The sequence below is a fragment of the Bombus affinis genome, unplaced genomic scaffold (assembly GCF_024516045.1).
Source record: "Bombus affinis isolate iyBomAffi1 unplaced genomic scaffold, iyBomAffi1.2 ctg00000059.1, whole genome shotgun sequence".
Classification (NCBI taxonomy): Eukaryota; Metazoa; Arthropoda; class Insecta; order Hymenoptera; family Apidae; genus Bombus; species Bombus affinis.
Genome location: NW_026108820.1, coordinates 1,754,910 through 1,764,696, shown reverse-complemented (window position 1 = coordinate 1,764,696; position 9,787 = coordinate 1,754,910). Strand labels below are relative to the sequence as shown.

The 9,787-nt window shown below is 39.4% G+C and overlaps 2 protein-coding genes across 2 annotated transcripts in view; one reads left to right on the top strand and one right to left on the bottom strand.

The window, feature by feature from the left end:
- LOC126926830 (A disintegrin and metalloproteinase with thrombospondin motifs 3-like) overlaps window positions 1-3,305 on the top strand; it is a 305,556-nt gene extending 302,251 nt beyond the window's left edge. The window contains exon 5 of the mRNA XM_050743221.1: window positions 2,743-3,305. Within this exon, the coding sequence (XP_050599178.1) occupies window positions 2,743-2,824 (82 nt within the window). The 3' untranslated portion in view covers window positions 2,825-3,305. The remainder of the gene's footprint in view (window positions 1-2,742) is intronic.
- LOC126926826 (uncharacterized) lies at window positions 102-1,441 on the bottom strand. The gene is made up of 2 exons (XM_050743216.1): window positions 1,230-1,441; window positions 102-250 (listed from the first exon to the last, which is right to left on the bottom strand). The coding sequence occupies exons 1-2, from the start codon at window positions 1,434-1,436 to the stop codon at window positions 110-112; spliced, it is 348 nt and encodes a 115-aa protein (XP_050599173.1). The 5' UTR covers window positions 1,437-1,441; the 3' UTR covers window positions 102-109.
- Window positions 3,306-9,787: the final 6,482 nt, after the last annotated feature.

The following is a 9,787-nucleotide window of genomic DNA, read 5'->3' as shown; positions in this document are numbered from 1 at the left end:
CCTGTCCACCCTCTCTCAAACATCGGCTCCTCAGCTAGGTGGCCGAAGACATTCGGTCGTTACGATTGAAAGAGTGTCACCGACTTTGTTTGGCCGTAATCGTCGCGAATCAATCGCCGGTTTTCCTCTTGGAGGCGTGACCAGAATATTGCCGAATCGTCGAGACCCAGAGTCTAGAATGTCCGCACCACCGAGCGGTAGAGGAAGTACGCACAATCTTCGGTTGGACATTATGGACGACATCGCAGACCTAAAAGCGAGGAAGATAAGATGAGTGTAGAGATGAAAAAATTAAGCAGAGATCAAACTTACGCGCTACACTTGATCTTCATTTTCTTTAAATTTTGATCCAGCTGATAAATCAGTAATTAAACCAAGGGAACTAAGTTTGAAATCAAGCGAATCTGAAATACTATCAGACTGTTGCTACGTGAGAACAATAGCCATCTTGTACTTCGTATTTGCTCGATTCCAAACTCTAATCGATATACCAGCAGGATTTACCAGCAAAATAATTATTCAGAGATTCTGTCGATAAAACAATTGAAGTTTAAAATCGAACGAATCCGAATTACTGCGAGATCGTTAGTGGCTATTGTTCTCGTAGCAACAAACTGATGTTACTTCAGATTCGTCTGATTTCAAACTACAATTGATTTATCAATAGAGTTGTCGAAGAATTATTTTGTCGATATCGGTGTAGAACAATAGTCAACAACGATCTCGCTGTACTTCATATTTCCTCTATTACAAACGTCGATTCATTTACCAGCAGAGCATCTGAAGAATTATTTCACATGGATCATGTAGAAAAAAAACGAACACGAAAATGGAACTGTAATAACATTTTTTATTCCTTGTTGAGAGCCGTTCTTAAACATTTTGCAGGAATTTTCCCTTCGCAAGAAGATCGAAAAATAACCACTTTTGACGCTCTGTTTTCATCCCATATGAATATTATCTTTAATATTACCGATTGATAATAATGTCACTGCGATATTGTCCGCAATGATTGCAAATTATCTTCTCCGCGTTTCACCTATATCGATAATACAGAATATCAAACAACAATTATTTAATTTCATGTTGTTGTTGACTTTATTAATTTTTACGATAAAGTGCATTCTCTGGAAGAAATTTTACGATTTACGATTTTCTTTTTCATTCCTCCTTTCACCTACGATGGCTCTTAAACAAGAAACGATATCGTAACGAGAAATACAACTTACCTGAGCGTCCACTTTGGTTCCACTAGTGTTGTCCCATACGACTTTGTGTTTGACCTCGCTATTAGGGGACTTTTTACCCAACGTTTCCTTCACCGCCTTCACTACCTTCGATTTATCGAACTTGAGACTTAAACTGGCCGTTACCAAATCTTCCGGCTTCTTCGACATCGGTTGGTGTCTCTTCGTGAACCAATTCGACGGTGTCATAAAGGTCGAAATAGCGGCTTTCGAGGATCCGCTAAGCTTACTTTTAGCTCCGTGCAATGTCGACACGTCGAAGCTGTTGGAACGGAAGCTCTTCGATCGACTTCCTTTCTGTTCGGTCGTTTTTCCGGGCCAGTTTGATTTGCTATCGTCCCGCGAACTCGGCGCTTCCTCGCCGCATCGGTTGATTTCCGTCGCGGAACACGCTAACGAGCTTAGGATCGATATCAGATCCGTATTAGAGCAGACAATGCCCGCAGCGCCGGAAACGGATGCACTCGCGGCTCTTGGCAGTTCCGAGACGCGCTTTCGGAGAGAAGATGTCGGCGAAACCGACGGAGTAGGCGTTTCAGAGAATCGTTATTGTTTCGGCTGTTGAGTGTGACGTTGAGCGGAACTGTTACCCTCCAGCGGCTGTATTTCGTACACTTGCTCCGTCGACGTCCTGTACATACTTAAGCGCACCTGGCAAACGGATTGCTTTTATTCGAAAGACAGTTTCTTTTTTATCATAATTCGTGCGTTATGATACATGTTTCGATGATTGAGCCGTTAAGCGTGACAAAGCGATGGAATTGTTTTGCACAGAAATTCTGGTTCTAAAATTATGTTAGGGATTCTAGGGCGTAATAACATCTTGGAACGCAAAGTTATCGATGTGTCGATGAAAGTTAAGCGAGCTTTATCGAAGCACACGTTCGAGTCTTTGGGCGATTGCTAGGAATACGCGTAATGTTCTTTTCTGTGAGCTGAAAAGTTGAACGACTATAAAAGGCGTTTGTAGAGGATTTCAAAGCGGAAGAAGAGGCAGATTATTTAATACATAATATCTTCCTTTATAATATATCTAATATCCTAATAATTAGATGAACGTAATACAAATGTTTAGAATCAGAAATTATCTGTTTATATAGAGATCTGTTTGATGCAAGATCTAACATCAATCAAATCGGATTGTATGGATTGTGTATTTGTCTGTGTTAATCCTTTGACGTCGATACCAACGATGTATATAGCGAATGGCGGTTATCAGCCAAGATTATGAGTACGTAGGGAAGAACAGAACTGAACGCTTGCTGTTCCAATAATGACGATCCATAAAAGTCTGAACTCTAATAAAAAAAAACGCATGATAACGAATACAGCGCGTATTCTTTCGTATGTCTTCAATGAATATGTATAAGTTTGCTCGTAACAGAGTTGAAAAATGCCTGTAGCGTTCCAAGTTTGAACAACGTTTGTGTCGCGCGAAAATTGAACAATATCTGAACCGCTTGAACGTTAACAAGTATCTTTTTCTGTGTTCGAGGTGTGAATGCCGCGAGTGTCATGACCAGCCTTTCACGTGCTCTTGGCGCGCCTTCTACTGGCAAAGATGGGACGCTACTTGAACTAACACGAGATGTTAGTTTTCCGAGAAGATCACGATATCTGTGCGGGTGAGGAAGTTCGGCAACTTGTACCGCTGTAATATAATTCCAAATTACCCTGCGGAGATACCGAGTTTACGACACGTCCCTGGCGATTGAGCGCGGGATGAAGCAAATTTCTATGTTATTGCTTAATAATTTATGATTCCAATTGAAAAATAAGCTTCTTCGCGACCATGCTATAAGCTTCACCGACGAAGACGTGCTTCCTTAGCGAGGCTCCTGACGAACAAGGAATGAAAACCATAGCGACTCGATTCGTCCGTAATTTTAACTGTTAATTTTCGCCTAATTAATAATTGTTCTAACTCCACCTAAAAAAGAAGAAAAAAAAGTAATTGATGAATCCACGTATGCGTACATTGTTATAAAGAACGATATGATGTGTAAATAATTATAAGTTACAAAGAATAAAATAATAAATAATACGATGAAAATTGTATACCTGGAGAGCAACGAATATTTGGTTCTTTCAAATCTTAACTTCGCACGATCGTATAGAAGTTCGTCAACTTTAAACTCGGTTCTTCTTAGTCTGCAAACTAGCGGAGATAGAACGGCTAAAATTGTTGAGGTTATTCAGTATATAAAGAGAAAAAAACGCGTGGATAAAGTGTAAGATACAAAGTATATATTTGACTTAATAATGAAATACAGGAATACAATTTGAGCTGGTCCAGATCCGCACGCTAGCAGTGTTACTTTATGACTGAGAACCCCGAAGCCAACGTCGCCTGTCTACCGTTTATGGTCTGCCTCCCTGCTATTCTTTTGTTTATATGCTGTCGATGGCTTCAGCGCTTGAGAAAGCTAAAAAGACCAGATGTGGAGTTTTCCTAGAAGTGGTGAACACTTCAACACCCTCCCTAAAACTCTACATCCCAACAAACAATTATATCTGAATATTTTCTAACTCTCGTCGTAAATATCTGAACCTTGATTTTGTCAATGTGTTCACAAATACATTTGCCAACTGCCTTTCTCTTTTCCATTCAAATTAATTTATTACTAAAAAAACTACGAGAAGACTAAACAGATCATGTAGAGTTTTTTTTTTTTATATTAGAAGTGATAGTCACGTCGACACCCTCCCTAAAAACTCTACATCTCTATAAGCAATTACCTCTTAACATCTTTTTTATTTTTCAAACCTAACTTTTGTCTTAAATATTCAAATCTTGGTTTTGGCAACGCTTTTGTACATATATCTGCCAGTTGCTCTTCGCTTGTTACATATGTTACATCAATTTCGCCTCTATTGTATAAATCTCGCAAAAAGTGGTATCTTATATCAATATGCTTACTTCTTTGATGGAATTCAGGATTCTTAATTAATTTTACGACACTAGTATTATCTACACATAGCGTATACTTAAATATCTCTATTTTGCATTCGAGAAATATTTTCTTTAGCCACATAATTTCTTTCTTTTCGGATCTCATCGTTTCGTTAAAATCCACTGGTAATTTTTTCGCTACGTACGTTACTGGGTTACCATAAAAATCGGTTCGCTTGATCTTATCTCTATCTCTCAATTGTCTCACATTCTCGCTAGTTATAAAAGGTTGTTTTTCAGTTTCACTCTCTGCACTTTCATACGTACATACTCTCAGTTGACCGTAATCCTCCGAGCAGGTCGGACCTCTCGGCCCTAAGGGATAAACAGGCGTAGGCCCTAACAGTGAGCGCGGCAAGCTATACAGTGCACAGTAGACAGTGAGAGAGCAAAAAAAAAAAGAAAAACAAAAAGAGTGCTAAACAGTGAAAAAATAATGATAACATCAACCTCTCTACAAACAATTTAAAAATAGAAGAAGAAAGGAATGAAATCGAAACCAAGGAGGCAGAACCCGCCATAAGCTCGTCAAAAAAAGGAATCAAAAGAAAAATAGAAAAACAACAAATAATTAAAGATAGCAGCATAAGAACTGCTACACAAAAGACGCGGAAACTCAATCCGCCCCCAAACCTGGTAACCAGGAACAAAATAAACACAAAACAAGAAAATTTAAAAGGAGAAGAAAGCGACTCACAAGAAGAGCACGACGATAAAAACGAAAATATGAAACAAAAAAGAAGCCCACAACCTCAACCAATGGCAATCACATTAAAAAACAGATTCGAAGCCCTCCAAGCCCAAGACCCCTGCACACCGCAACCGCATGAAACCATTATCGAAAACATTAAAAAAAAACGACGTATTAAGGGAAAAGGCAACCAGACAGCCCACTCCCCCGGACACGTCACCAATAACCACAAGCAAAAGCTATACCGTCCGGACAAGCACCCCCCCCCCCCACCGCTCCGCCAAAAAAAAACAACACCACATCCTTCAACATTACTGAAAAACCAAACTCATAAGGGCCTGCCACCCAGCCACCCCGCTGAAGACCAGGCAGACCCCCCCCCCACATCAGCAAATGGGGCCAGGCCACCCCCCATCAACATAACATTACAAGACCCAAAAGACACAATAGCACTCATGGAAAATTCCCTCAAAATCAAGAATTTCCATATCAAAAGAATCCATTCAGGTAAGCACGTGCTTTATCTTCAAAACATAAATGACTACGCGAATGCAAAAAAAATACTGACCGCAGCCAACACGGCCTATTTCACATATACCCCAAAATCTCAAAAACCCCACACGTACCTACTAAAAGGGCTAGGAAACAGCTACACAGAAGCGGAAATACTAGAAGACCTAAAAGCCCTGAAAATAGAAGAAGTTAATTTCACCAAAGTGACTCGATTCACAACAAGAAAATCAAGGGAGAACAACACATTGCTCCCAATCTATATAATTCAAGTCTCCCCCGATAGCAACATTGGGAACCTACTAAAAATAAACAGACTTAACTATCTAAAAATAGCATGGAAAAAAATTAAAAAAAACGATATCACGCAGTGCTACAAATGCCAGCGAATAGGCCACACAGCACAAAACTGTAATCTAAACTATCGCTGTGTAAAATGCACTGAACCGCACGGGCCAGGCGAGTGCAAAATAAAAAAAGAAGCAGCAATAAGCAAAGAAAAAATCTACTGCGTAAACTGCAAAAACTACGGACATCCTGCATCATACAAAGGATGCCCAAAACTCGTCGAATTACCCAAAAAGATTAATGAAAAAATCATCAAAGCAAAAACAGCAAAAGCCGAAAGAATCGCCAAAATAAGCCGTAAGTACGTCCCCGAGCTAAAATTCGCGGACATAGTAAAACAAAGAACAAGTATAAACGAGACAAGCCCACAAGTAACAAACATAGCGGCACAAGTCAAACAAAACCCCAACCCAACAATAGACTCACCCCAAATAAGCATAATAAATGTCATTGAAGACTTCAAAAAAAGCATTCTAAAAGCTCTAAGCGAACAACAAACACAACTAAACGAAATAAAAAAAGCACTAAATACACATGAAGAAAGAATCGATTCCATCTTCAACATCATCGAAAATATAGACGAAGATTAGCCAAATCCCACCCGTCCACCAATCACAGCAAAAAATAAACCAGATAAAAGTTAAACATCTGAAAATCATCTCAATAAACGCCAACTCACTAATCTCAAACCAAAAAAGATACAGCATGCTAACACTAATTAAGAAAGAAACCCCCGACATAGTACTTATCTCAGAAACCAAACTGAACTATAGACATAAAGTGCAATACAAAAACTACTCTATAATAAGACACGACAGACCAAACGCTACCCAAGGAGGAGGAACGGCAATCCTCATAAAAAACCCCCTGAAGTTCAAAACAATACAAAACGACAAAATAACAAAATTCAAAATCCTAGAGACGACGATCATAAAAATAAAAATAAACAATAAGGAAAACTTATTTATCTCCGCAGCCTACGCAGCCCACGGAAACCAGAATCAATTTAACGACGAATTCGACGATCTCTTCCAACTTTTACAGCTCGACAAACAGGAAAACTACTACATAATAGCCGGTGACCTTAACGCTAAACATACCAGCTGGAAAAGCGAAACAAACAACACGAGAGGAAACTCCGTCAGAACCTGGCTAGACAATAAAAGCATTTTCTACAAAACAAACCTCTATGGCTCCGAGCTACCCTCTTACCCAAAAGGACGCTCCTACCTAGACATATGCCTAGCAGACGCCCGAATAAAATTCCAAAACTTACGACCAAATAACACTCTCAAAACCATAGACTACGACAGCGACCATAACGCCATAGTATTTCAGATAAGCAAAAACACATCCGACTACCTAACACTCGAAACGCAGACCGAAACACCCAGGTTCAACTATAAAAAGACATACTGGAAAAAGTTCCAAAACCTGCTCGAACAGAACTGCGACCTAAAAATCTACAACAATGTCAACCTAACAGACAGACAAATCGACTCGTTCATAGACGAAATAGAAAAACATATACAAGAATCCGTACCGACATTTAAAAAAAAAAGACTCCTGCGAGCCATATATAAACTATAGAATAAAAAAACTACAACGAGATAAAAGTTACATACTATCGAAATTAAACAACCTAAGACACAACTACTCTTACGACAAAAGAGAAGACATAGAATTCCTAAAGTACCTGCTACACGAAATAAAATCACAACTAAAACAAGAATTCGCAAACTCTATAAATCAATACTGGACAAATAAAATAAAAAATATCTCCAAAAAGACTCTGCTAGCAAGTTCCCGCAGATAAATCAAATTTTCAGACCAAAGGAACAAAACTCCATCCCGCCCCTCAAACTGCCTCCAGAAAAAGCCTCCCTCATCCAAGAAGCAGGCATCGAGATACACAACACCAACAAAGACACAGAGGGCAACTTCATAATATCAAAAACAACGGAAAAACTAGACATTATCGGCACCCACTTCGCCAAAACTCACACACAAAACGAACACATGGGCCGAGAACAATTAAACAGAATTATCATCGCCGAAACAAACATACTAAAAAATAAAATAAAACAAGACATAGCGCTAAACAAAACAGTCTGCACATTCTCAAACGAAAACACATCGGACGACCCCAAACAGCCCGACCCAGAAATAAACTACTTTACAAACTTCAATCAACTAAGTACAATCTTCTCCACGCTAAACAACAAAAAATCCGCCGGCTTCGATGGCATTCCAAACATCTCGCTCAAACGCCTACCAAACAAAATAAAATGGTACTACACAGTACTGTTTAATAACGCACTAAACAACACGTACTTCCCCCAAAAATGGAAAAAAGCCAAACTCATAGCCATTACAAAAAAAAAATAAAGACGGCTCATCACCTGCAAACCTGCGACCCATAAGCCTCCTCCCCAACATAAGCAAAGTATACGAAATGATCATAAACAACCCCCTAGCAGCCTTCTGCTCAAAAAATGAGATAATCCCGGAAAACCAATTCGGCTTCCGCCACAAACACTCCACAATCCACGCAATAAACAAACTTACGTCGGATATCTGCTGGGCACTTAACGCAAATCAACGAGTAGCCGCCTGCCTAATAGACATCGAAAAAGCCTTCGACACCGTCTGGATCCCAGGGCTCATTTATAAAATAATTAAAAAGAACTTCCCCGAATACCTAATCAAAATAGTATGGGACATGATAACAAACAAAACGTTCATAATGACCGACGGCTCGCACACTTCAAGCAAAGAATTCTCCATAGAGAACGGCCTGCAACAAGGAACAGTAAATTCCCCGCTACTCTTCAGCATCTACAATAACGACTTACTAAACCTCTTTAACCTCAACACATCCACACATAAACGCTCCATAGCCTTCGCGGATGACCTAATCATCTACGTAACAGGCCGCAAAACCAAAACGATAAGAACAGAACTGCAAGAACTCTTTAACAAAATCAGCGATTACTATCATACATGGAAACTAAAAATTAACGCAAGCAAATGCGAAACCATACTATTCAGACCCATGACAAGCAAAATCGGCCCAGCAGAAAGGGAACAAATCAGGAAATTCCGCCTAAAAGAAAAAGCAAACGAAGAGAACCTCATACCACACAAAAATTGCGTAAAATACCTAGGAATAAACATAGATGAAAAACTAAATTACAAGCAACACATCGAAATCCAACTCTCCAAAGCCAGCAAAGCTTTTTGGAATACAAAAAGGCTGTTTTATTCCAGACTTCTCGATAGCAAAGTAAAAATCATGTGCTACCAATCGCTAATAAGACCCATTATAACCTACGGCTGTCCAATATGGTACAACATACCAGCGTCAATAATGGAAAAAATTCGTATATTTGAAAGAAAATGCATCAGAGCTTGCCTGAGCATTTACAGATCTGAACACAGCGGATACAGAAAATACGTAAAAAACAAAAAAATATACGACTTAGCCAACATCCACCGCATCGACTGTCACATCCTAAAACTAACGAGAAATCACTTCTCGCAAGCCGCGAAGATCAAAGAAAACAGCCTAATCTTCGGCTGCTTATACGCAAACGACGCATACTTCAAAAACACTCTGTTAACAGGCTACATCCCCCCCGAAGCCTTTCTATACCTAGACGAAAGAAACTATCTCCAAGACCAAAACAACATACCCATAATTTATCATATGCAAAGGAAAATAGGAATGAAATCTATTCAATACGAGGAAAACCTAGATAGCCGTACTGCAGACACTAGGTGGAGATACAACATGGCCCTCCCCCAAAAGGATACAGAAGACAAACACAGAAAGAACACAAAAAAATATTGGTGGATACGGAACCCATAACAAAAAACAAGATAAAGAACCACAAAACGGCAACGCCCACTGAATTAAGTGTAAATATGTAAATATGTAAATAGATATACGAATACTATACTAATCCCACAGAACACCCCTCCCCTCCCCTCCCGGTCCATCCCCTCCCATCCTGTAGTATAATATAATGTAATATT

Excerpts from the sequence above, each read along its gene's own strand:
- LOC126926826 (XM_050743216.1), bottom strand. The coding sequence starts at position 1,436 with ATGACACCGTCGAATTGGTTCACGAAGAGACACCAACCGATGTCGAAG. Across the intron at positions 251-1,229 it reads GAACCAAAGTGGACGCTCAG|GTCTGCGATGTCGTCCATAA; the intron begins GTAAGTTGTATT and ends CCTCGCTTTTAG.